Raw genomic sequence first — 27,798 nt, 5'->3', positions numbered from 1 at the left:
TTTTCAAGACCAAAGTTCATAGAGTGGTGCTCCCCTTGTGGCGAGAGAGCGAACTCCGACACGTGGAATGTGTAGTGGTCGTATGGGTTAACATATTTCAGATATAGTGCAGTCAGCAAGGTCTACACCCCAATAGTCTCGAAACTTGCTTCATATTTTAAATTATACGGGTTCAATTCCCCAGAACAACAAGTAACAAGTAATGGCCATTTCAACTCGTTAAGGCCTGTAACTTCTTTAAATCCCCTACTATATAATCAGAATATATAAAAGGCTGTAGGTCTGTGGCGAGTAGTGCAACACTCTTTCGGTCTACTGTCCTAAGAATAACTTACAAAATGTCCTGATTATTTTCCAGGACCAGACATTTCACAGTCTGTTGCACATTTTTGTAAGGGGGGACATCAGGGAGTCCGTTTGGTTATGTCTCCGGTAATGATAAGAAATATTCGTTGTTTTATTGAACAAAAGATCCTTAGATCCTATTGTAAAGGTGTTACATTAACTTTTTTCAAAAGAGTGTGCCAAACATGTTTACATTTTAACTGTTGAATAAAAACGATATGATCTTTATGTTGCTTCTGTTTGGGTGGTATATTATTACCAGGCTAGGCTACTATATTTATGACCATAGTAAACTTTCTACAAGTGTTTGTTTGTGTGTGTGTGTGTTGGCGTGTGTATGTGTGTGTGCGTGTGTGTGTGTGTTGGCGTGTGTGTGCATGTGTGTGTGTGTGTGTGTTTGCGTGTGCGTGTGTGTGTGTGTGTGTGTGTGTGCGTGTGTGTGTGTGTGTGTGTGTGTGTGTGTGTGTGTGTGTGTGTGTGTGTGTGTGTGTGTGTGTGTGTGCGTGCAAGGGGTCAGCGGGGGTCTCTAGCCTGCAGGGGCCTCTGTCTACAGCCAGAGTTGCCAATAAAGATATTTAACAAGACTATTTCCCGGTTGGCCACTGAGTTAGACAAATGGGTAGCCTATATCAGAGAATGTGTTATGCATCACACCCATTCACGGTGTATATAGGCCACTGTAGGAAATTTTATATTTTGTACAATTCAGGAGGATGGTCAGACTAATGGTGATGTTCTCTGAATAGGCATATAGACTACCCTGCAATTTGCATTTGCTAAAAAACCCTTATCAGCTGTTTGGACAAGATTTTTTTTTCATATATATTCTGTATTTATCATTGTATAGAATGAGAGAAAAGAACGGTAGAGAGCACGTTTTTGAAACTACTGCTCCCTCCCTCCCGTTTCTCCGCCATCGCCAAGTGTTGCATGTCACGCACCTGTTATTGACAGCAAAGATGTAGGCCTAGGCCTAGTCCTTGTACCTATCACGGAAGAGAGTAGGCCTACCTGATTGGTCAGAAAGGAGTCGGGAGCGGTCTACAATCGAATCTGGTTGAGGCAGGCGCAGTGAACAAGAAACAGATCTACTCTCACAGAGCATTTAACTCACTAATAGCAGATGGATGGCTTTGCCATTCCTTACCAATGACTCCAATAAAAGGCCTTATTCTGAAATAAATTAGGCTTCAACAAGTAGGCGAAGTGACTAAGCGCCAACTGCGATAGAACCAAACAATAACCCAATAAATCATATTTCTTATCTATTTCAAATAAATATGAAGCTCCATAAATGGACTTTCCCGTCGTGGTTGATGTTGACAAACACACACTAAATCATATTTATGGGCGACTGGTTTTCTGTCTTCTTCTCTATGGGTTGGTTATTGCTCCCCCTAGTCCCCGCTATAAGAAACAAGACACTATCCAAAGTACACTCCTCCCTTCCTTCGCACAATCGAAGCTTTCTCCTGCTTTAATGTTCTGTGATTCCGACTCCTTCTTCTCCTTCTCCTGCCGTTCGTGTTGTCCCCGGTGCAGGGCTCATTCCTTGACACGTTCATCTGCACAGCCTACCTCGGGGTCCTTCGAACTCGGCGTGGTCACTGGACCGCCTGTAACGCCAATGGACCTCCAATGTCTGGCAACCTTTTCTTGCTTTTTGAGTTCGGTTGAATGAAATATGCAATGTTCGCAGGAGAGCCGGGTTCTTTTCTTCCTGCTCCACTTTGTCTTCCTATTGGCGTCCGGCCACGATGAGCTCTCCGAGTTTGGCAGCTTTCTATCCCCTAGAAAAGGTCAGTGGGTTTTTATTTTTGTTTGTTTTGCAGGAATTGGGTTTCATAACACATAAAGCCTTCAATGTTGGAAACGCTTGGTTTGTATGCAACCCTGAGTTTCCTCCAACATTATGCTCTTATTCTCTTCATTTGATCCTTTATAGATGACTTGCACGCGACAGAGTCAGATCTGCCCATTGTCCATCCTGTGAAAGTCGACTTCGATGGACGGTTCATCTCCCATACACTTTCCCATCACTTCGGGAATGGGCGACTCAAGCGGGATCTGCGACCGTTGGAGCCAGAGACGGAGAGCCAACGGGTCTATTATCAGATCGACTACAAAGGTCGGAGTCTCATCTTCAATCTGACGGCGAACACTCAGCTTGTTTCACTCGACTACGTTGTGGAGAGGAGGAACGGGAGTCTGAACAGGACGAAGGAGCAGCATCATCGTCTCCCCTCCGCGGGAGATCTCTGTCACCTGATTGGCACCGTCACGGTCAACCAGGCGCGTGGCACCGCCGCCGTCAGCACCTGTAGCGGACTGGTAAGGGACCCATCATAGGCCAATGCATCCTTTTAAAGTGTATTATTGTGCTATGTGTGTGTGTGTGTGTGTGTGTGTGTGTGTGTGTGTGTGTGTGTGTAGGTGTGTGTGTGTGTGTGTGTGTGTGTGTGTGTGTGTGTGTGTGTGTGTGTGTGTGTGTGTGTGTGTGTGTGTGTGTGTGTGTGTGTGTGTGTGTGTGTGTGTGTGTGCCTGTGCGTGTGTGTATGCGCTCTTTCGTGTACATGTGTGCGCGCTTTCGTGTGTGTATATTTTGTACACAGGGAGTGCATCAAGTCTAATAAGCAGGGATGCACCTCTCTGAAAGTTTAAATTACTTAGGTTTCCCCCAATGTTTCTCTTCTCCTCCTATTTTCTTTCCTCGATAGAGGGTCAGGGGTACATTTGTGTGGACAGTAAAGTGGGTTAGACGGTTACACACATCCCGTCACCCCTCCCCTCCTCTACTGACGGTGCTCTGTCTGTTAGTTTGCCTGCCCTGTACCGACTCTTTCTAGGAATGTTTGCTGAACCACTTTCCTGCAGCATAAGCTCTTAGTGGTAAGCGAGACAGGTCAAATCTCAAACACACACAACCCGAATCTTTTGCTATTTTTACTCTTAATCGATTACTAATCAGTCAGTCACTTAATGACCAAAGGATCTACTGAGTGACTGACTGTTTGACTGGCTTGCTGGCTGGTTGTCTGACAAACTCTATGATTGGCTGTCTGACTGACTGACTGACTGACTGACTGACTGGCTGGCTGGCTAACTGGCTACACTGAATGGCTAGATGTCTGGCTGACTGAATGACTCTGAGTTTGTGACTGACTGTCTTACTCACCTACTGAATGACTGACTTGCTGGCTGACTGTCTGTCGGAGTCTCATACTGACTGACTAACTGGCTGACTGGTTGACTGGCTGGTTTCCTGGCGAGCTGTCTGACAGACTGGCTGACTGACGGACACACAGTCTGACCGCCTCCCCCCTTCTCATTCTCATGTACGCTGAATATGTACGCTACTTTCCTTGCCCTGAAGCTAGCACTCATTTGTCCATGTGGCAACATTACACTGCAGATCATAAATACAACTAAATAACTTCCTGAACATCTGAATAGGATGCAGTTTTATTGGATGAAGGAGAGTGACCAGGTCAGATGGAATAGTTTAACTCCAAGTGTTTGTGTGGTTGGTTCATACGGCAGTTATTATAAAGAATACTTAGAGCAGTAGAGGAAGGCAAGTATATCAGCTGAATGGCAGCTGAATGATTTGCTTCAATTAAAGACCATTTGACGCTCGCTCTGCATTAATTATTCCATGACCTTGTATTACTTTCAATATCATATTTATACTATCCGTTTGGGCATGATTACTTTCACATTTTAAGTGGCAAACTTAAACAGTGTATCTATGATACATATATATATACATTTATGCATATGATTTATAATAATATGAAAACACCTGCCATGGTGGCACTGCGAACACACAGCCATGACGGGGAAGATAGACCTTGTGTGAAAGCCTGAACTCCCCTTTCCAGAAGGATAAGACGTGTCAGTCCCAACCCAGCAGACTCTTTGCTGGATTGGATTCCCCTCAGCAGGAATGCTTCTCAAGCAGGGTCTTGCCTCACTCCTGCCTACCTTGGTTGTCTGGGTACTGGTTCCTTATTATGCAAACAGTTATCTAAAGTGCTAGTATTTTTGTTGGTTAGGTCATTTATTTGTTTTTGAAGCTACAATATATGTACTATTTAGAATAAAAGTGCAAGCAAATGACGAAATAGACAAAATAGCATATGTTAAACCGGTGCCGACCCGCTTTAACCCATAACAATAACCCTAACTATGTAAATTGTTAAAAAAAAAAAGAAGCAAAAAGGATTGCAATCAACTACATTCCGAAGAAGATGGTTATGCCTTCACAGCCTGAAAGGCGAACTAGTCAAGTCCATTCAGGCAGTTGTAGGCTTGTGTTGAGTCAGAAGGGTCACAATAACTCAACCCTTTGCCTGACCATTCCACAGCAGGGCACTGTGGTGACCCAGATGTGACAGCTGCCTTTCAGGTCAGATACCCCCAGGAACAGAGACAGGGATGTTCAAAAAGAAAATAAATAAATGCAAAAATAAAGAGATAAAGCAATAAAGAAACAAACAGAAAGAAAGAAAAAAACAATTGAAAGGAAGATATGAATAAATTAACAAACATACAAAGAAGGGATGATATGAAGAAAGAAGGAAAAAAAACTATGAATTAAATAAATAATCAACTATAGAAATAAATAAATGAATATACCAATTGTACCAGAGATAGGAAGCCTTATAAGCCTATTAAATCTTGTGAGCCACAATCTGGTTCCTGTTCCTAAACTTGTCTTTGGGTAAAAAAAACAGGGCTAGTCTTTTTAGACATAATCAACATGAAATAGTTTCCCCCTAGAGACTTTTGTATCTCCTTTAACTCCCATAGATTGACTTGTCCCTATGGAAACCCTACGGCTATTCCACAAGCTTCTGCGTCCGCCAACAATCTACTTTTTGTAATAGTTTCCAGGGGAACAAAAAGAACACATGGTTTGTTAAAACAGCTGTTCAGTGACTGCATAACATATGAGTAATTACAGTCATCAGCATTATGGCTTTTCCATCTGATATCAGATACAAGCAGACAAACCCAACTCTTTTGGAATGTTGAAATCATAAAGACATGAGAAATTGCATCAAACACTTACATAATATGTGAGTTTGGTAAAGTATCAAAATGTTATTCTGTTGTTGGTAGGTGCATAATAAGGAACTTTATAAGTATCGATCTAAGTTAAATACTAGTTAATACTGAATATAAAATACTAGCTAGTTCAACGAGTTGATTTGAGGATTGAAATCATCACCGTCTCAGCACGGTCCATTTAAATATTCAAAACCTTTGCCCAACAAAGTGTTGGGGAAGTTTTAGCCCTCAGGCAAAAGACACAAGTGAAAACAAGTTGAGAGCCATTAGACTGGTGTTACACCTCCACCCCACCTCGCCTCCTAGAGGACACAATCTCTTCATCGCTCTCCCATGGGGAACACATGTTAGCTTCTGTGTAATTATGTTTCTCAGAGAAAGAAGAAAACCAGACAGACCAACTGTAAATCAACGTCTTGATTAAAGTGTTTGACTTGCACTTGTCTACTAAGGACATGAAGTCCCGAATATATCTTTGTGGAATGACAATGGTGGAAAAATTATTCATATGGGGCTTTGCGGCAAAGGCGAGAGGGATCAGTGCTTGGCCTGCTTGGCCTGCACTACAAACGGCTGCAGAAGCAGGAAACCAAAGTAAAGCAGTTCCACATGGTGGCTGTATTTAGCACACAGACCTGAGCTACTTTTGACCTCCCCTGGCACCGACACATCACACCTCGGCACACGTCCTCTAATGTGAGCCGAGGAGAAGGAGTCTGAGGAGGAGGTGGAGGAGGAGGAGGAGGAGAAGGGTAGACCCTGTACTGGGACCCCCGTTCATGGTTCCAGTTGGTGGTTTGTCGTTGGTTCGCAGAGCTTTCGGTTTCTGAGTCAAAGCCACAATGAGTAATCCCCTGACTTTAACTTCCTTTGGTTTCACGTCCTTTTAAATGTAAACAAAACTGATGAGGGTCAACGTGTCAAGACAGAGTGAGTCGACAAATAAATCCCCTGTTTTCGGTCACTGAACATTCTGCGTTTACATGGAAGCCTATCACATCACGGATAATCACACTTGATAAGATATGGATAAGAGAAACCATTCATCTTCATGACGAGCGTGTAACTGCGCCAGTGAATCCATGTTGAAAAAGGTTTGCACGACGCTGCTGCGTTTGGTACGGAGATCATACGGATCCAGCAGAGCGACCTCTTCGATGTTTGGATGGGCCTCCCTGTAGCATTCCTTCCCGCTGGTTCATGCCCTCTCCAGCGCCTCCTCTTCTCGGACTTCCAGGACATGTCTCGAATCATAACATAGAGGGAAACGTATACGAGTCCAATGGAGCGCCACTCATTGGTACCGTGCATGGTTTTTACTTGCACTAACTTAAACAGAGATGATTAGAGAGACGAGTGAAATGGGTGTTTGGAACATTAGCGAGCAGTGTGAGTGCATGTCTGCAAAAAGGCTCCGTGGGTAGCGTGTGCAAAGGGGGAGCTCCGGAGCGTATCAGCCTGCATGCTTTGTGTGTGAGCCCATTGCAACGTTAGGATCCCTGGACAATGGCCATAGACTGAGTCACTGTCGAGGAGCCTGCTCCCATTTCAGTCATTCCATCTCGCCTGGACTAGAATAATCCAACCTCCGCCACAGTGCCTCCAGCCCTTCTGTCAAGGGCTGTTGTAGACATGTATTGTTGGACTCAAAGTGCATGTTTTAGGGTTTTGGTAGGAAATCACACAACCGTCAGTTCTAGTTTTTACATGTGTTGCATTGGATATTGGCAGATACACTGATACACTCTCTGTATTAAAGAGCTTTTATGCAACCTGGTTTCCACCAGAATGAAGCCGAAGGTCTGCGAGACATGTCCGTCAGTCCTCCTGTCTTTTAATGGCCATGTTTCATACTACCGTGGCCCCTAGTCTGACATGAAAATCGTCTAGTTTCCTGAGTTTTTTTTCACTTATTCTCTTATTGGCAGATGTATTGAAACAGGTGTTGTTGCTACAAGGGGGAACCAAACTGAACCATGTGAACTCCATCTGAGGATTAAGACAGGCCGCGCCCCAGGGCTCCATGGGCCAAAGAGAAATATTGTTGGATGATGTACACGTGTTACATCAAGACACACTGTATGTCCAGAGTCAGCAGCGTGTGTCTCTACAATAACCACAATCACAATCATAACACTGTTAGACAAATCATAGAGGTCGTCACTTCTTAGAACATTGTCCGTGTGTCTGTGTGTGTTGATATGTATTTTAAGAAAGATAATTGTCCATGAGAAAACCTAATAATCATTTTGATCACTGAAAATGATTTGCGTTGCTCCTGGGAGCAAAGATATCCTCTTCCCCTGGAAGGAAATATCATCCGTCTCTTATTCACTTTTTCTCTCTTTAGTGAGTTTGAAGAATAATAAAATGCAGGGGAAGCTCCTTGTCTATCCTGGGTCTGTTTGAACACACACTCAATGCACGCACGCACGCACACACACACACACACACACACACACACACACACACACACACACACACACACACACAAATGCACACACATACGCTTCCACTAACGCGCTCAGACACATGCAAAGACATGCATGCATTCACTTACACACATACACAAAGGTCACACCCTATGACAGCTTCAGTAACATGTGAAGGAGAGGCCACACTAAGTACACAAAGTCAATGCTGCAAAGGACGTGCGTGTGCATTTGTGTGTGTGTACCTGTGCATACTAGTGTCTGTCTGCAAGTGTGTGCTTGCATGTATTCTGTGTGCAGGTGTGTGTGTGTGTGCATGTCTGTGTCTGTGTGTATATATTTGTGCATGCATATGTGTGTGTTTGTCTGTGTGTGTGTCTGTATCTGTATGTATATGTGTGAATATGCATACTAGTGTGTGTGTGTGTGTTGATATGTGTTTGTATGCATAGTTGTGTCTGTGTGTGTATATGTGTGTGCATGTATGGGTGTGTTTGTGCGTGCGTGTGTGTGTGTGTGTGTGTGTGTGTGTGTAGGTGTGTGTAGGTGTATCTGTGTATATATTTGTTTGTGTGCATGCAAAGGTGGGTGTGTGTGTGTGTGTGTGTGCTTGCGTGCGTGCGTGCGTGCGTGCGTGCGGGTCCATGCGTGTCTGTTGCTTCGTGCACATGGATAAAGCAGGAGGCGTCTGACACACCAGCAGGGACACGCAGGGCATACCTTCCTGCCACTGCCCCCGGCGTGGGGCGTGGACGTCTGCTATTAGGATGGATTCCTCAGTAACCTCTCGGGAATGAAAGGCTCCCGAGTAGTCTCCCCTCTGACTTCTAAGGGGCGGGGCTTTGGCACTTTAAAAGCGTGGGCGACCTGAGCCACTGTTTACCCGTTGAAACCTTTCCCGGCGTGACGTCTGCGTCCTCCACAGAGAGGGCTCTTCACCCTGCCCGAGGGACACTTCTTCATCGAGCCAGCCCCGGGGGCCGCCGACGAAGAGGGACGGCAGCCGCACATTGTGTATCCCAGAGTTACTCCGGAAGGTCACAGGAGAGTCAGGCGCAGCTCACGCACCCAGGGAGAACCCGTTCCCTGTGGGGTTAAAGGTGGGGCCATTCATATGTGTTTGTTCAAATGTACCGACAAAATGGTGATGCACATAGGGTTCGTCTCTCTGAGATCGATGCCTGGTGTGTCTTGCCAGCCAGCGTTGACGCTGTCCATTTTAAATTAAGGACGGGTATTAACAGGGACCTCGCTATACAATATAACACGTTTTAAGTGAAAATAAAATAGGTATTGTGATTCTGCAAATAGTACAATACAATATTAAGTATTATTTTGTTGTGGTTTAAGGTTTAACTTGTTAGTTAGGGTTCTTACAGTCCATTGGTCATTATTATTCTAAATGAATGTGGCTTAACATAACAGAATGTAGTGGATGCAAATAGGCAAATTTGCATGACTATAGGCAAACACACATATAGCGCCCTCTGTAGGATGGTAACATATATTCTCTTCCACTTATGTTCGGTTTTTGTGTAAAAAACGATTTGAGTAAATTTTTGAGGCTAAGGGGCTGACACAAAAGGCAAAGGAACACTAAATACTCACACATACTATCGTGGTGTCCTCATCTCCTTCACCATCGTGCAGATGGTCCGAAGGACTCCGTCCGGGTGGAGCGAGAGAGGGAGAACTGGGAGACGGAGGAGAACAGGGGTCGGTCGCGCTCTCAGCGCTCCGTCAGCAGGGAACGCTGGGTGGAGACAATGGTGGTGGCCGACTCCAAACTCATCGATTACCATGGCCAGGACAACGTGGAGTCCTACATCTTCACCATCATGAACATGGTGAGCCGATGAGTGTGTGTGTGTGTGTGTGTGTGTGTGTGTGTGTGTGTGTGTGTGTGTGTGTGTGTGTGTGTGTGTGTGTGTGTGTGTGTGTGTGTGTGTGTGTGTGTGTGTGTGTTCGTGTGTGCGTGTGCGTGTGCGTGTGCGTGTGCGTGTGCGTGTGCGTGTGTGTGTGTGTGTGTGTGTGTGTGTGTGTGTGTGTGTGTGTGTGTGTGTGTGTGTGCGTGGTGAGCGTCGGTGGTGGTTCTGCGGCAAAGGGTTATGGGTTCAAACACCACAATCGCAATCTACTGGTAAGTTACTTTCACTTTCGTCGTTTCAAAGTAGCTGTACGATAAGATGCACTGGTGGAATGCTTTGATCGTAGATAACCAGTTGTGGATAACCAGTGTTGGGACTGAATGGTCTTTTATGTCTTCAGGTGGCCGGGATCTTCCATGATGCCAGTATCGGGAACGCCGTCCACATCATTCTGGTTCGCCTCATCCTGCTACATGGGGAAGAGGTAATGGTGACAGCTTTCTGGAATCATGCACACATACAGTGCTACTACTGCGCTATGACTACAAGACCACCATCCTATTGATTTGAATTCAATTTTGGTAAAATATGACATTTATTTATCATGGGTCTGCTGCATGTATAGCATCTAACCTAAACCTTTTGCATACGTTTATTTTTAAGGGAACAAAATGTTACATTGAGTGGGCCTGTGTATCATGTGAACATTTCTGGGAAAATTTATCTCTTTCCTAGTGAATGAAACATGGTGGTCTTACTGTACTTCTCGATTCTGTGTTATTCAGAAAGACCTGAAGATTGTTCATCATGCAGACACCACTTTATCCAGCTTCTGTGCCTGGCAGAAGAACCTGAATCCACAGAGTGACACGCATCCTGCTCATCACGATATAGCTGTCCTGGTTACCAGGTTAGACACACACACACACGCACGCACGCACGCACGCACGCACGCACGCACGCACGCACGCACGCACGCACGCACGCACGCACACACGCACGCACGCACGCACGCACGCACGCACGCACGCACACACACACACACACACACACACACACACACACACAAACTTGCATTCACACACACACACACACACACACACACACACACACACACACACACACACACACACACACACACACACACACCCCCACACACACACACACACACACACACACACACACACACACACACACACACACACACACACACAAAACACACTTGCACTCACGCACCCACCCACACACAAACACACTTCCTCAAAATCACACCCATTTAGTTTAACGCATCTCAAGGCTTCCCAGCTGTGCGTGCATTAACGTGGCGGCTGGGTGGATGCTTGGACCCCAGGAAGGACATCTGTGCCGGGATGAACCAGCCGTGTGAGACCCTGGGCTTGTCGCACCTGTCCGGGATGTGCCAGCCGCACCGCAGCTGCAACATCAACGAGGACTCGGGCCTCCCGGTGGCGTTCACCATCGCCCACGAGATGGGCCACAGGTAGTAATAATAACAACAACGCTTTGCATTTGAAGGCGCCTTTCTCTGCACTCAAGCTCACCGTACAACGATGCACAAAAGTCATTGAAGAGAAGCAACGATGAGAAAAAAGTAAATAATAATAACAACAGCAAGAGTCGTAGCGATTGGCATCAGATGGAATAGACGGTTTTGAACGGATGTGTTTTGAGTTGTGATTTGAAATGGGGAATGAATCAATGTTTCTGAGTTGGGGTGGTAATGAATTCCAGAGACGGGGAGCACATGTGGACCCCTCTCGAGTGAGTCTGTGACTCAACCAATGAATCCCCTGCACCTGCCACCAAAGTATTGATTTGTACTTTGTTTACCGTGTAGTATACTTCACTATTTATTTGGTATTTAGTTTATTGAGTAGTGACATATGTTGATAGGTTTTTGTTAATGTTGTTGTGTGTGTTTGTGTGTGTGTGCTAAAGTGAGAAGAAGTTACAAATACAAATATAGTGTCTAGCACAGTACGCAATTCCAACGCAAATCAGATTTTTTTAAAATTTTGAAATGTTGTCATGTTTGTTATGTTTGTCCTGTTTGCAGCTTTGGCATCCACCACGACGGCCAGGGAAACGACTGTGAGCTACAAGGCAGACACCCCTTCATCATGTCCAGGCAGCTGATGTACGACAGCTCCCCTCTCACGTGGTCCTCCTGCTCCAAGGAGTACATCACACGCTTCCTAGAGTATGTGATCCGTCGTGTACTATTGCATCACATCCCTAATAACTATTTTTGAATAATTGTATTTAAATGATTGAAATAGTATTGAAATAATTAAATAATAGTAATAATGACTGAGGCCAGGGCAGCAGTAATACTTGAAATGCTGATATTGTCGCATGTAACTTGTTTATTCACTCAATTTCACTATTTTGTAAACCTTTTCCACCCACAAAATCCCTCTTCAATTTATAGGGTACTCCAAATGTTACTCATCCTCCAAAAAGGCAATAACATGGTTTGTTATGACTATCATAATATGTGACTAGAACAAACAACGGTCTTTTATCAAAGTGGGTGGTCTTTGGGGGATTTAAACAGGGTAAGGGTTATGGTTCCAATGATCACAAACATAATGGTGGTTTAGTTCATTTAATCCAAACCAACAAACTCTTAGACTCCATTGAGACTTTTTTAGCTGATTAAATAGATGCTATCCCTTTTGTTTTCCATTTGTTTAGTTCTCGATCTTCCTCACTTTTTTTTTTACTTTATGTTATTTAATATGTCAATCAAACATTAATGAAAGCTTTTTCTCGCTCCCTTAGTCGTGGTTGGGGCTTCTGTCTGGACGACCGGCCCTCCAAGAGAGATCTGACGACGCCATTGGCCCGTCTGGGTGTCCGTTACACAACTCACCATCAGTGCCAGCTGCAGTACGGCCCGGACGCCACCTTCTGTCCTGAGGTTGATGTACGTATCCTGCATGTACTCAAATACAATAAAGGGGAAGTCAGTTGTTTCACTCATTTAAAACTTTCCACAAGGGAACGAGACCATAGATTACTATTTTTTGGTTTGTATGTTGGTCATAATCTGAATAAAAACATACACCCGAATCCATCCTCACTGAACCCCTAATCCATTGTAGTTTACAAGATTTCTTCAGCAAGTTCAGTTTTTTTTTTATATCCATTCTAATCCAAATGCAGCAACATAATTGTTAATCCACAGGATGATAGTCACACGCCAAGACCGTGAATGGCCTTTTCACTCTCTTCGCGTTTCATTATTTCCCGCCTCTTCTTTCAGAATGTTTGTCAGATCCTCTGGTGTTCTGTGAATGGCACCTGCCGGTCCAAGCTGGACTCCCCCATTGATGGAACCCGCTGTGGGCCAGAGAAGGTAGTTTACATCGGGACCATATCCTCTTTCTTTCAATCACTCCTGGCATTGAGACCATTGTGTAAGAATTATGAACAATAATGATAATAAAATAATAACTTTACTTATATAGTATACCTTTTAAAATAAAGTGCTTACAAAGTACTTTAACAGTACCATGTATCATGTAGATTCAAAATACTACAAAAATGAAAGTGTAATTTGTAAAAAAAACTGTATTTTGTGCCAAATGAGTGTTAAATATAAAATGTCTATAAACAGTGGTTGTAGGTGTTATACCTGTACAATTTCCAATGTTCTCCGCCCCCCCCCCCCTTCCAGTGGTGCATCTCTGGGGAGTGTGTGGTCGTAGGCAAGCTGCCAGAGACGGTGAACGGAGCCTGGGGCCAGTGGAGCACGTGGTCACACTGCTCCAGGACGTGTGGGTCTGGGGTCCAGTCCGCAGAGAGGGAATGCAACAGCCCCAAGTGAGCACTGGTCCTGGACATGAGCCTAACTGGTGCTCTCTCTCTCTGTCGGTCTCTCTCTCTGTCGGTCTCTCTCTCTTTGGGTCTCTCTCGCTCTCTTTCGGTCTCTCTCTCTCTCTCTCTCTCTCTCTCTCTCTCTCTCTCTCTCTCTCTCTCTCTCTCTCTCTCTCTCTCTCTCTCTCTCTCTGTCTCTCTCTGTCTCTCTCTCTCTCTGTCTCTCTCTCTCTTTCGGTCTCTCTTTCGGTCTCTCTTTCGGTCTCTCTCTTTCGGTCTCTCTCTCTCTCTTTCGGTCTCTCTCTCTCTCTCTCTCTCTCTCTCTCTCTCTCTCTCTCTCTCTCTCTCTCTCTCTCTCTCTCTCTCTCTCTCTCTCTCTCTCTCTCTCTCTCCCGCCTTCACTTCCCATAATTTAGTTCTTCAGTCATTCCAATATAACACATTTAAGTTACTAGCATTAGTAGTTATTAGCAGCAAGTTATGCCATACCAATAATATAGTACTAAAATATATAGTACTATATTACTATTAGGGAAATCCATCATTAAATAACCTGTAACATATACTTCCCTTACTGCCATATGAATACCGTTACCCAATGATCTCCACAGACCAGAGTTCGGCGGCAGGTACTGCACAGGGGAGAGGAAGCGCTATCGAACCTGCAACACCAAGCGGTGCCAGAAGAACATCCCCAGCTTCAGGGAGATGCTGTGCAGCGAGTTCGACACGGTGCCCTACCAGAACGAACTGTACAAGTGGATCCCTGTGGCCAACCCAGGTAAGAGTTCCCGGTCTAAACATAGCAACGCAGTAGGTACGCCATTAGGCTGTATAGCGCTCCCGGCGTTCATGGTGTTTATGGTTCTGTGTCACAGAGACAGTGATTCTGAGGGTAGTCCGCCAGAAGCCAATAAATAGTCACTAATTCAGTATACTCTGATGATCTTTATAATGTTTCCTAAAGTCTAAGAATTAACATATATGCGTCCCTCCTCAAACTGCAGGAAAGACACAGCTGTTGCCGTCTGTTGCCCTTGCGTATCGTGACTAAGGCAGCTTTATCAATGCAGGAATATTCAATGATTTTATGCAGGTCCTTTATGGTGTTACGGATGCCTCCTAGTTTTATTGTGTGTAATTACTAGGGATGGTCAATAGGGGGCATCATATTAAAAGGGGACATATCGTTCATCAGGTTAGTTGCTGTATTATAGGTACTTAGATACCATGTTATATAATGTGCTGAAATACAAAAAGTATGAATATTCAATTAGCATTTACGACTTATGAGTGATGTGACAGAAATTGAAACACATAAAAACATAAATCCAGGATAACTTCAATTAAAACAAATATACATTAGGGTTCACAAAAAATATTGAGGCACATTCATTGTACTGCCCACATAATGAATGAAGAAACGTTGTTTATTGATCACATTTTCTAGCATTCATATTGTTTCCAGCCAGCATCTGGATTAAGTCAACTTTTATTTTTATATCACAGCTGCAGTCTCAAAGGGCAAGCATTTGCAGGCAACATTTTATGGCCGCCACTCCCTAACCGTAGCGCCCAAAAGGGCAAGAAAAATGGGGACAAGTTAGCATAATAGCAAAACATTTTAAGTACATTTCCTCCATTCAAAAAACATCTGAACTAGAAAGTTTGTCAAGAATAAGACGTATCCAGATGTCCTTCCATCCAGGAAAAAGTTCTCTAGTCAAACTTTTATTCTGATCCACTTTTTATCCTCCCAACCCACATAAGCACAATTTTAAATATCAGTAACTGTCTCTGAAAATGATTTAGCTGTAACTGCAGCTCCAACTCGAGCCACTAGGGGCTGCTAACAGTGAAACGTACATAGTGCAGGTTTAATGCTGAAACCAGGTTTAACGCTGGCCATCCGCGTGTTACAGTGGGTCCGTGTGAGCTGCACTGTCGGCCGGTGACGGAGTACTTCTCCGAGAAGATGCTGGACGCGGTGACGGACGGCACGCCTTGCTTCATGAACAACAACTCCCGGAGCATCTGCGTGAACGGAGTGTGCAAGGTAGTGGGGCCGGGTAAGAGACTCAGGGGGACGTAGAATGTGAGTATAGAAAACCCCTACGGATAAAATTAGATAGAGGAGCAGAGCAGGCACAGAGCACAGCCTTACGGCTGTCGACGTAGAAGAAGTGTGAATTAAAAATAATCTGAAAAAGAAACAGAGAAAAAAAAAACGACAAAATAATTTCTCATATCATGGATGGACCCCAACTCTAGTATAATTAAACACTGGGAGCATATTATGTGCTGTGGAAATACAAGCAGGAATGTCTAACTATGGGTCGAACTATGTTGTCATGTGAAAGGTCCTCAGGTCCCTGAGCAAGACACTTTTAACCCCAACTGCTCCTGGCGAGCCGGCTGTCGCCTTGCATGGTTGACCCTGCCGTCGGTGTGTCAATGTGTGTATTAACCGATGTAAGTCGCTTTGGATAAAAGCGTCTGCCAAATGCCCTATTTATTTGTATTTGTAGGTCTAAAGGGTATTTTACATGAGCATCACTACTACTATGTAGATAGAAAGAGGAATGTCTGCTCGAGTAAAACTACAAACAAAGCAGTGAAAATAAAACCAAGATGAGTTGTACGCGCCTCTAAGGTGTTTTGTACAACGCGGTAACAGGTTTTAGTGTGAGGGTGTTTGGGCATGTGGGTCTGTGGGTGTGTATCCATGTTTATGTTTGATTTCCCTCTGTAGGAGGTGGGGTGCGATTATGGGATAGATTCCAACGCGGTAGAGGACCGCTGTGGCGTGTGTCTGGGAGACGGCTCCAGCTGTGAGACTGTCTACAAGACCTTCGACGGAGGCGAGGGCTTCGGTGAGTATTTTTGTGCAGCGCGACGCGAAGAACCTTCAAACAAGTTCGAACAATTTACGAAATGTAGTTCGTTAGAATGTAATCCACAAGTTTGTTAATTGCTAAAGCCCGTCTGGACTCACGCCCTTTGAAATGACTCCCCTGTGGCTAATAGCCTGTGAATATCTGGTATTAATCAGATGTATTTTTATAGACAGAAAGCTGTTTCAGAGCAGTTAATTAGCATTACGCCATTGTGTTTTTTTTTGTTGTTGACATGGCTGTTCTCTTTTCCAGGCCATGCAGCTGCTAGATCTGCTTGTTTTAATAAAGTATGTCTGTGTGTTTGTGTGTGTGTTTGTGTGTGTGTGTGTGTGTGTGTGTGTGTGTATCTGTTTGTGCATGTCTGTGTTTGTGTTTGTGTGTGTGTGTGTGTGTGCATTTCTGTGGTTTCGTGTGTGTGTGTGTGTGTGTGTGTGTGTGTGTGTGTGTGTGTGTGTGTGTGTGTGTGTGTGTGTGTGTGTGTGTGTGTGTGTGTGTGTGTGTGTGTGTGTGTGTGTGTGTGTGTGTGCGTCCGCCTGCTTGCCTCCGCGTGTGAGTGCATGTGTGCGTTGGGGGGGTCTGTAATTGTACAAAGTATTTGCTAGTTGCTGTCTGTGGCTGGGTATGCTGTTACACTGCGGTCAGAGACAAGTGACTTCGCCACAAGCCCCAGTATCCACATACACCAAAGAGATTAACGTGGAGGAAGACTGTACTCTCAGCTGATCCTCTCTCTCTGCGTGTATTTCTCCCTCCCGCCTTCACTCTCTCTCTCTCTCTCTCTCTCTTTATCCCTCTCTCTCTTGCGCTGTTTTGTTTATCATGTGTTTTCTCTCTTTCTCTCTTTTGCTCTCTCTCTCTCTCTCTCTCTCTCTCTCTCTCTCTCTCTCTCTCTCTCTCTCTCTCTCTCTCTCTCTTCCTCTCTCTCTCTCTCTCTTCCCCTCTGTCTCCTCTCTGTATCTCTCTCTCTGTCTCACTCTCCTTGTTCTCTGTGTGTGTGTCTGCATTCCCCTTACAGCATCCTTTTTAAATAACCACCACAGATGTGTCAGACTTCAAAAGGTTTAAACGCAAGGAATTACTCCCCCCCTGCCTTAAAACAGACAGACACACACACACACACACACACACACACACACACACACACACACACACACACACACACACACACACACACACACACACACACACACCTTCCCATAGACATCATTAAACTCCAGAGAACCACTCATAGCTGTTTGAGTCCTCCCCCTACGAGCCCCCTCATAATCCCCTTTCGTACTATAAAAATACTGAGACAGGGAAGTACCCCCCACACCGACTACACACACACAGACACACGCACACACACACACACATACACACACACGCGCGCACACACACACACACACACCCCAACACACAGACACACACATCCACCAACCACACACAAACACAAACACATCTACACGCACACACACACACTCACTCACACTCCTACATACACGTACACCTACACAACACACACAGCTACACAAACAAACACACACACACACAAAATCACAGACACAAACACAGCTACACACACGCACACACACGCACGGGCCTATGCCAGCGGCCCCCGGAGTTGGAGCCCACCCTCTATTAAAGATCTGAGGCAGTTTGTCTGTTAGTCTGCATGCCCAGGGTGAGGCAGCAGCCACGGTGGGCCCTCCATTAACCTCCAGCTCCCCCATCGGCCCCTCCCAGGGTACGTGGACGTGGGTGTGATTCCCCGAGGGGCCCGAGACATCCTGGTGCAGGAGGTGGAGGAGGCAGGTAACTTCCTGGCCCTGCGGGGGCCCGAGCCGGAGGACTACTTCCTCAACGGTCACTACATCATCCAGTGGAACGGGGAGTACGAGGCCGGGGGCACCACCTTCTACTACGAGCGCAGCGGGAACATGGAGAACCTCACGGCCCCGGGGCCCACCAAGAACCCTGTCGTTCTCCAGGTGAGGCCTCCCACCTCCAGTCAACTCCAGTACAGACAGACAGACAGCCACGCACACACACACACACACACACACACACACACACACACACACACACACACACACACACACACACACACACACACACACACACACACACACACACACACAGACAGACAGCCACCAACGCACACACACACACACACACACACACACACACACACACACACACACACACACACACACACACACACACACACACACACACACACACACACACAGACAGACACATAGACAGACAGAGATGGGTAGATAGGTAGGAAGATAGAATGACAGATATAGATAGATAGACAGAAAGAGGAAAGAGCTTTAATAAATATTTCTGTCTGATCTGGTCAGTTGAGGATCCAAGGCTTCTGAATGAAGATCATGGTTGACCACGGTTGAATTCTGTATTTGTTTGTCCAGTTGCTGTACCAGGAGACCAACCCTGGTATAAAGTACGAGTACACCGTCAAGAAGACCCCGACCACCGGGAACGAAGTGACGGATCCTGTGTACATCTGGAGGTACGGCGCATGGACAGACTGCAGCACCACATGTGGCCAAGGTTGGTATTGACCCATATTCCTCCCCAGTTTAAGTGGAATGGGCACTTGATTGTGTTTAAACATTCCATTGGTCTTGTGTGTTATTTGCTGCACCCCTCCTCTCCTCCACCCATACCCCCAACCCCTCCACCCTCCACCCCTCCACCCTCCTCCCATCCCCTCCTCCCATCCCCTCCACCCCTCCTCTCCTCCTCCTCTCCTCCACCCTCCACCCCTCCACCCTCCACCCCTCGGCCTGGCCTCCTCCTCTCCTCCACCCTCCTCCCCTCCACCCTCCACCCCTCGGCCTGGCCTCCTGCCTCTCCCAGGGCAGCAGCAGCAGCCTGCGCGTTGCTTCGAGGTGGACATGGGCGTGGTGGACGAGACCCTGTGTGACCCCAACGTCCGCCTGGAGGATCGACACCGCAAGTGCAAGAGCATGGACTGCCCAGCGAGGTCTGAGTACTACTGGACAGCCGCTCTGTGGTCCCCAAGGATTCCTCCTTTATTTTTGGATGCATTATATGTCTGTGTGTTGTTTTTTTACGAAGCAAAGTCATTATAACATTTAGATAAATAGTTATTCGTACTTCTGTGATACATACTGTAATTGTATCATTAAATATTGTATTAAGTGCCTCCTGTCAATGATAAATTATATATAAATAAAATAACAGCTCAGGTTAACGTCCCTATCGGCTGTATTGTTCCATATACTCCTCATGCTTGGATATGGAACAACTCATTCTTCTATCTTCTCAGGCTTGGAAGATACTATGATGACAGTAAGGCCCAATCCCATTTCTACCCCTTACCCCTTACCCTTACTCCTCCCCCGGGTTTGAAGGGGTAAGGGGAAGGGGTAAGGGGTAGAAATGGGATTGGGCCTCAATCTCGCTAGTGGCTAGGCAAAGCGCAGAGCAAATCTTTGCCCAAATGCCGACTGACCCCCCTGACAGACGGGCTGTCCCCTTGGCACAGAGCCAGAGCCGCCGGCCCGCCGGTTGCACTCAGCCCGTCACTACAAAGTGACGCGCCTCCGGCCGCTTCCTTCCTGGAACGGCGTGCGGCGCGTGTGCTGACGTGTCTGACCCCCCCCCCCTGAACCTCGTGTGCTTCTGCCAGGTGGTGGGTGGGGGGCTGGCAGCACTGCAGCGCCACCTGCGGGGCGGACGGGGTGCGGAAGCGCACCGTGCTGTGTGTCCGCACCGTGAGCGGGGAGGAGAGGGTGCTGCACCCCTTGGACTGCAAGCACCTCCTGAAACCCAAGCCGATGGTGCCCTGCAGCAGGGAGGTTGCCTGTGGCCAGGACTGGGCGGTAGGCGCCTGGGAAGAGGTAGGCTGTGTCCCGGTCGTCAACGTCTTGTTTGTGTGGCCCTGAGAGATCAGTATGCACAGGCTGGCACACTCGCTTCATCTAAACAGGCCCTCAAAACCCACCTTTTCAAGATTGCTTTCAACGCATAAACCCCCTTTCCTTCTCTCCTTTTAACTATTCCTAGTCTTCCGTTTTTTAGCTACCTATTCATCCTATTTTATCTTTTTATCATTTTACTTATATACGTTATTAAAAAATGATTTTATTCTGTGTTCATTGTTAAGCGACTTTGATTATTTAGAGAAGCGCTATATCAATTGAATGTACTATTGTTATTATTATTATTATTCCATCTCCCGTTCTGTTTCGATCCAGGGTAGACGGGCTATAGAGTCACTCTTTATCTCCTCATTGTTTGAGCGATGGAACCCTGCTCTTGGTGTTTATCTTCCATATGATTTCCCTCCAATCCTTTTCCTCCTCCAGTGTCCGGTGTCGTGCGGTGGCGCCGTGCGGTCCAGGTCGGTCACGTGCGTGTTGGCGCCCCGGAAGAGCTGTGACCTCACCACCAAGCCGCGCTCCCGCTCGCTGTGCGCGCTGCAGAGCTGCCCCAACTCCAGCCTGCGCAGACGTCCCGGGCCTCCCACCAAGTACCGCCGCCTCTTCCCGCCCAAAAGCAAGTCCGACACCACCACCGTGCGCCCCAGGGTCCCGACGCCACCCGTGACCACCAGCGCGCCGTCCACACCCTCACCCACGTCTCCTCTGTGGGAGACAACCATCGCCCCTGGCGACGCGACCACTGGAGCGCTTGATGGCGACGACGATTACGAGTTTGACATAACGGTGAAGGGGAATCTGATCGTGAAGAAGGAGAACGGCGGTGAACCTCCTCCGACGGAAGCCAGCGCTATAGCGGAGAACCCTGAGGGCAACCGGGCAGAGGAGGAAGAGAAGGACGCGGAAGAGGAGGGAAGCACAGGAGACGGGGTCACCTATTCCCCCGCCTTTGACTCTGAGAACGAGAAGACGATGAATGAGAAGGGCATTATCGATCTAGACGTGACACCCGCAGCCAAGTTAGCTGTGGCCCCTATCCAATCACCCGGCCCGACCACGCCCCGCTTGCACATGGCGGTCCCCACGTTGCGTCCAACGCAAGCCCCCGCACGCACCACCAGAGCGCCCGCTACGAAGGCCTACACCACCACCCCACGGGCTACCATGCACCATACCATGGCCGCACAAACCACTCGTCGCTACACCCTCTTTGGACCCCGCACAACGCCTTTGAGCGATCCATACGTCGACCGGTCACACAGGGTACACCACACGACCACCGCCAAACCCAGGAGCCACTCGGTTCCATTAAACCATCACCGACCACCAGCGACACAAGCCCCAGAGTCCTTCACTAAAAGGACCTTCACGTCCACGGACAGACCTCCAACCACCGGGCACCACGCGAAGCTAAAGAAGCCGGGAGACTCTTCCAAGAAAAACAACCGGGCGGCGCCAGAATCTAAGAGGCACCTGGCTCACGCCAAAGACGACACCCACCCCGCCAAGCCCAGGCCGAGACCCAAGCGTCCCGCAGTCAGCGACTCCAGCGGGAACGAAAGCAACCCGACGGCCGCACAGCCCGTCACCAGGGACGTGTTCTGGGTGGCGGGGAACTGGAGCGAGGTGGGTCCTGACTCATGACACTGCAGAACATTCCGAGGGGCTTATGACATAGCGGCCATCCCGGCTCCATTTCATTCCCTTTTCATTCAAGTGTTTAAAACCAAAGATGGCCGCCATGTGATTCATATCCACCCCTCCCCCTCGTATCTGTTTTTAAAATATAATGCGAGTGCACCAGAGACGAGGTAAGCATTGGACAAATTTAACTGTCCCATGTACCCTATAAAACACAGGTTAAGACACATCTTTTCACTTAATGTTGCAGAGCTTAAATGATGTACAGCCCCTGTTAGTGGGCTACTCCTGTTGCCTGTATTGCACTAATGTAATTTTGTTGTTTTTGTCTCTGAATTATTGTATATTTTCATTGTATTGACAGATGTATTGGACTCATGTGTCCTTTTTAAGCACTTTGTAACCCAGTTTCTGAAAGTTGCTATGTAAAAATGTACTTACGGGTGTGTGTGTCTGTCTCTGTGTGGTTGTGTGTGTGTGTGTCTCTGTGTGTGTGTGTTTGAGTGTGTCTCTCTGTGTGTGTCTTTGGGTGTGTGTGTGTGTGTGGGTGTGTGTGTGTGTGTGTGTGTGTGTGTGTGTGTGTGTGTGTGTGTGTGTGTGTGTGTGTGTGTGTGTGTGTGTGTGTGTGTGTCTCGCTGTGTGTGTGTGTGTGAGCGTGTGTTGGTGTGTGGGTGTGTGTGTGTGTGTGTGTGTGTGTGTGTGTGTGTGTGTGTGTGTGTGTGTGTGTGTGTGTGTGTGTGTGTGTGTGTGTGTGTGTGTATGCGACCTCGTTTGACCAGTGTTCCACGTCCTGCGGGATCGGTGCGGTGTGGCGGACGGTGGCGTGCAGCTCCCAGAGCGACGAGGACTGCGTGAGCCTGCAGAGACCCGAGCCGGCGCGCACCTGTCACCTGCAGCCCTGCGCCACCTGGCTCAACACCAACTGGACCAAGGTGGGTTCCCTCTGTGGCGGGGCACTGGGCGCAGCACGAGTGGTAGAATGACAGAAACCGCCCCATTGTGGAAAACAAGACGCAGGCAAGACAGAAAAAAAAAAAACTAAAGTGCTGACACAAGCGTCTCTCCCGGTCAAGTCACAAAATTAAGGAAGTGAAAATAGCTGCCAGGGTAAGAGTAAGAAAATACTTAAAGCAAAGGAAACTAAATCCAAAAGTAGACTCATAATAAACGAAATATTATAAAACGGAGTACAATGAATTCCACTTTTGCTCGTTGTGTATGGCAAATTAGATTAGGATTAGATACTTGAATATATGCAACATTTCTTTCACCTATTTGACCTATTTCACACATGTATTTAAAAAAACGTTGATATCTTTATCCTTGGGCCCCCTCGGCCCGTTCTGCGAGATGGAGACCAGGGATCATGTCCATTAACCTCCCTCTCACATGAAACGTGCATGTTTCGAACTGTCGGCCATCTTGGATGATTTAAACCTTGTCACTGTCAAATAAACGCTGCTGACTGATCTCAATCCTTGGTTTTGCCTTTCAACACTCTCACTGGCCGTCAGACCTGGACACTTTCACCTGCACGTGGTTGTCCCTTCTTCTTCCCCGACCCTCACTGTTCCCCTCCTTATTCGTTGTGTCTTTCTTTTCCCTGTTCCAGTGTCCAGAGGACTGTGCGGTGGTTGGCAGACGCCAGCGGGACGTCCAGTGTGTGGATGCGCAGACGAAACGCCCGCTGAGGCCCTTCCATTGTCAAGCCTTATCCAGCCGACCCCCCAGCTCCCTGCCCTGCCCCCACAGACCATGCCTGACCTGGGACACATCACCCTGGGGAGAGGTGAGGGGCACGCCAACCGCACGTCCATCCTCTGCCCGTCTCTCTCTCTCCATCCATCCATCCATCCATCCATCCATCCATCCATCCATCCATCCATCCATCCATCCATCCATCCATCCATCCATCCATCCATCCATCCATCCATCCATCCATCCATCCATCCATCCATCCATCCATCCATCCATCCATCCATTTCTATTTCTGTCTGTCTGTACAGTGTGTCTTTCTATCCGTCTCCATCTATGTATGTATGTATGTATGTATGTATGTATGTTTGTAAGTATATATAAACGTATGCATGTAAATATGAATGTATGTATGTATCAATGTATGTTTGTATACATTGCTACAGGGCAATCAGATCAAAAACAAATAGGCTTAAAAACAGTTTCTACCCCAGAGCTGTTATTTCTCTAAATAATGCAGAATTATAAATTATTGCATTATCATACCAATCCGACCTTTAAAATTGGCTGACATTTTAAAATATATATATTTGTTTGAGTTCTTTAACATTCTATATATATTTTTTAAAAATAACCCTTTTTCTCATTTAGTTTTGGTTTTAAAAAGCACTTAATTTGAGAGCCTCTACCCCAATTTAGTTGCACTTTGTGCAATGAGAATAAAGACATTCTGATTCTGATTCTGATCCATCTATCTATGTATATGTCTGTCTCTCTGTCTGTGCAGTATTTCTTTGTGGCTGTCTGTCTGCACCGTATATATATATATATATATATGTATATATATATACCTACATATATATATGCATGACTGAGTTCCTGCAGAGGTTCCTCACATCATCCGTGATTCCCTCTCTCTCCATGGAGCCGCTAGTATGCCATGCTACGTCTAGTGTTGTCGTGACCTCACCCTGCCCTGTCGGGTGCTCCCCTCCTCAGTGCTCCCGGAGCTGCGGTGACGGGGCCCGGGAGCGGCAGGTGACCTGCCCGCTGCTCCGGCGCTGCAGCGCCTCCGGGAGGCCCACCAGCACCGAGCCCTGCCCGCCGAGGGCCTGCCCGCGCTGGGAGCCCGGCGGCTGGAGCCCGGTCAGGCCCCCACATATACATCTCCATACTAATAATGCCTCCGTGATTTAATACTATAGATATGATATTATATTATGTATGACTATATCATTTATTATTTAATATAAAAGTCAAGTATGCAAATCGTTTTTTTTCTCCTTCAATTCTTTTAAGGATGACAGGGTTATAGTCGTAGGTATTAAAGTCATGATAGTGTCTGTGTCCTGACACGTGTTTGTTAATGTCTGTGTGTGTGTATGTGTGTTTGTGTGTGTGTGTGTGTGTGTGAGTGCGTCTGTGTGTGTGTGTGTGTGTGTGGGTGTGTGTGTGGGTGCGTCTGTGTGTGTGTGTGTGGGGGGGGTGTGTGTGTGTGTGTGGGTGGGTGTGTGTGTGTGTGTGTGTGTGTGTGTGTGTGTGTGTGTGTGTGTGTGTGTGTGTGTGTGTGTGTGTGTCTGTGTGTGTGTCCAGTGCTCTGTGAGCTGTGGCGGGGGTGTGCAGCAGAGGGTGATGGAGTGCGTCAGCGTGGAGGACTCGGCTGTGATGGATGACGCCCTGTGTGACGAGATCCCGCGGCCAGACACACATGGGAAGTGCAATCTCCAAGAGTGCAAGGACCGAACAGGTGCAAATCACTCACAGTCTACTATTTTACCCTCTAGTCATTGAGCACTTATATCCAGAGCAAATTACAGTGTATCCCTTCAGATAAATGTACTTAATGAGCAGATAGGGTGCCAAGGATAGGTAGGCTACAGACATTGCGGAATTGAACCCAGAACCTTTTGCCTGGGGGGTCAAACACCCTAACCACTAGATGTATCCAGGTTTCAACCTGGTCCTATGCATTGACTCCATAATGTATTTGACACTCCCCCTTCCTTTAGCATATATCGATCAATATCACTTTGCTGTGACATAGTTGGTTGTATGCTGGAATCTACATCCACGGTTCGTCCGTCGCAGTTGTTTTCGCTACCTCTTTTTCTGAACGTCCCTTCCTGTCTTTTTGGTTTCAGCCGCGCCGTGCAAGAAGAACAACATCTCCTCTCGCTTCTGTGACAAGCTGAAGCTGCTGGGTCGCTGCTCCATGCGCTCGGTCCAGAGACAGTGCTGTGTGACCTGTGGGGCATAAGGCACAGTGCACGCTGACCCCCACCCTCACCTCAATCCTGACCCCAAAGGCCCCCGATATAGCCACAACAAAATCTAAATGGGCTTGTTCACGTAGGCCCTCGAACCGCTGTCAAAATCCAACCATTTCAACAAAGTGAAATGACGTCACTGCTCTCTGTGGGCTGTTCAATAACATGTGTTGCAGCGAGGCTAGACGTAGTCTTCCACATGGTGCCGTTGACCAATCGTAGGCAGTGACGTGTCGGTGCGTGTTTGTAAAGGGTTCAGCGAGTTCGGCTTTGAGCCCCCGTCCCTTCACTCACCGTGGCGATCCAAGCTCGATGTGGTGCTATGATTTTGATGCAAAATTGCATGTTTTTTCTGTGGGAACAAGACAATTTCGATTTTGTTTGAAGAATAGCAGATATGATCCCTGCAGGGATCATATCCCATTCCATGGAAAAATCCGTGCTCACTACTAAAAACAGACATACCTCTAGAAGCAATCAGAGTGCCTCTTTCTAATTATATTCCTATCAGGATGGGTTCCTGAGATAATTTTCCCGTTAAGCCTCTGTGATTTGGTTCAGGATAAGGATTTTGTATGGTTATGGTAAACATGTGGAAAAAATGGAATTTCATTCATGTTGTCTATCTTTCATTGTTAATGATGATGACTGATCATTTATCCTCAATAATTAGTGGACAAATCATGTTCGTTAATCACGTTATCACAACCTCAAGAATCTGTGTTTTGGAAGTTGTTACAGAAATCCAGTGGAAGTATTTATTGGACTTATTGGTGTGCTATTGTTTTTTAAAATGGCATTCAGCAGTATTTTTGAAAAACAGAATTAATCAATCGAAATGCTTAAATAAATAGTCTCCCTTTGTCACCTTAAGTCCCCAGGATGAACTGTGTTCAGTTGAACCCCAATAAGAAAATTAGGAATCATAATACTTTGGTGAGCTCATAAGGGACTAAAATATAATGGAACCCAAGATATGAAACCACTGGTCTCTGTTGAAAAAGCACAATCTAAATATGGTTTCTTGTGTTTATATTCCTTCCTAGTTAAGTTCACAGCCAGACTTTACTTGAGGATTATATATAATTGTATTATATCATATAAAATTGTTAAATGCAGAATGTAAATAAAATAAATGGTGCCTTTCTCTACATAAGATAAACAATGATAGTTACCTTTTTATACTTTTAGGTTTAGTTTTGCCCTAGCTTACATCATTGCTCGTGTTCTGCGAGCTGGAACAATAAGTTTACACTTGTTACGTGTTGTTTTTCGGGTCAATATGCTGTGATTGTCTATCATAGCTTCGGTCAGCGACAGAGCCTGTCCTGTTCCTTATCCAACCTGCGGTGCTCTTCCTGTGTTTGATTGACATTTGAGTTGGACAAATGAGAATGAGGCGTTGCGGGTCATCCCTCTCAGCTCCTAAAGACAGGGGCTGTGTGTTTATGAAAATGAAAAGACGAAAGCATTTACTACTATTGTTATTCAATCGGTCACACGTGTCTCAACCAATAAAAACCTTTGCCGTGAAAGCGCTTTGCAGAACATTTTTATTCCCAACGTTTTTTTAATTTGTGTTTGTTGACGTTCATCGCACTACAAAGCTTTTTAATATGCAGGTTGGTTGCTGACGTGATTTGTATACTCCTTCAAGTAATAACAGTATACATAATAGCTGAAACTCAAAAGTGAGCCTACCTGGATTGACTCAAGCTATTTTATGTCAACTCAATGTCCAAAAATAATATTTTACTCCCCGTTAAACCCCATTTAAGCTGTTAGGGTTAGGGTTAATGTTTGTTCACGTTTGTTAAACT

General features: G+C 46.4%; 1 protein-coding gene across 1 annotated transcript; it reads left to right on the top strand.

Moving 5' to 3' along the window:
• Positions 1-1,760: 1,760 nt before the first annotated feature.
• On the top strand, positions 1,761-27,798 carry adamts12 (ADAM metallopeptidase with thrombospondin type 1 motif, 12). Its single transcript, XM_056602740.1, has 24 exons — positions 1,761-2,144; positions 2,291-2,676; positions 8,776-8,950; positions 9,501-9,697; positions 10,119-10,202; positions 10,504-10,628; positions 11,070-11,219; positions 11,796-11,939; positions 12,524-12,668; positions 13,008-13,100; positions 13,422-13,567; positions 14,173-14,342; positions 15,484-15,617; positions 16,314-16,434; positions 18,184-18,428; positions 18,876-19,017; positions 19,327-19,453; positions 20,123-20,333; positions 20,802-22,001; positions 22,796-22,948; positions 23,629-23,805; positions 24,711-24,857; positions 25,305-25,458; positions 25,853-27,798. Exons 1-24 carry the CDS (start codon positions 2,030-2,032, stop codon positions 25,966-25,968), a joined length of 4,857 nt encoding a protein of 1,618 aa, XP_056458715.1. The 5' UTR covers positions 1,761-2,029; the 3' UTR covers positions 25,969-27,798.

Source organism: Gadus chalcogrammus, chromosome 11, assembly GCF_026213295.1.
Source record: "Gadus chalcogrammus isolate NIFS_2021 chromosome 11, NIFS_Gcha_1.0, whole genome shotgun sequence".
Taxonomy (NCBI): Eukaryota; Metazoa; Chordata; class Actinopteri; order Gadiformes; family Gadidae; genus Gadus; species Gadus chalcogrammus.
Note: the sequence above shows the minus strand (reverse complement) of the source record. Positions and strands in the feature narration are given on the sequence as shown.

Coding starts and splice junctions, on each gene's coding strand:
- adamts12 (XM_056602740.1), top strand. CDS start 2,030: ATGCAATGTTCGCAGGAGAGCCGGGTTCTTTTCTTCCTGCTCCACTTT. Junction 15,618..16,313: donor GCGTGAACGGAGTGTGCAAG/GTAGTGGGGCCG, acceptor TTCCCTCTGTAG/GAGGTGGGGTGCGATTATGG. Junction 20,334..20,801: donor CGGTAGGCGCCTGGGAAGAG/GTAGGCTGTGTC, acceptor TTCCTCCTCCAG/TGTCCGGTGTCGTGCGGTGG.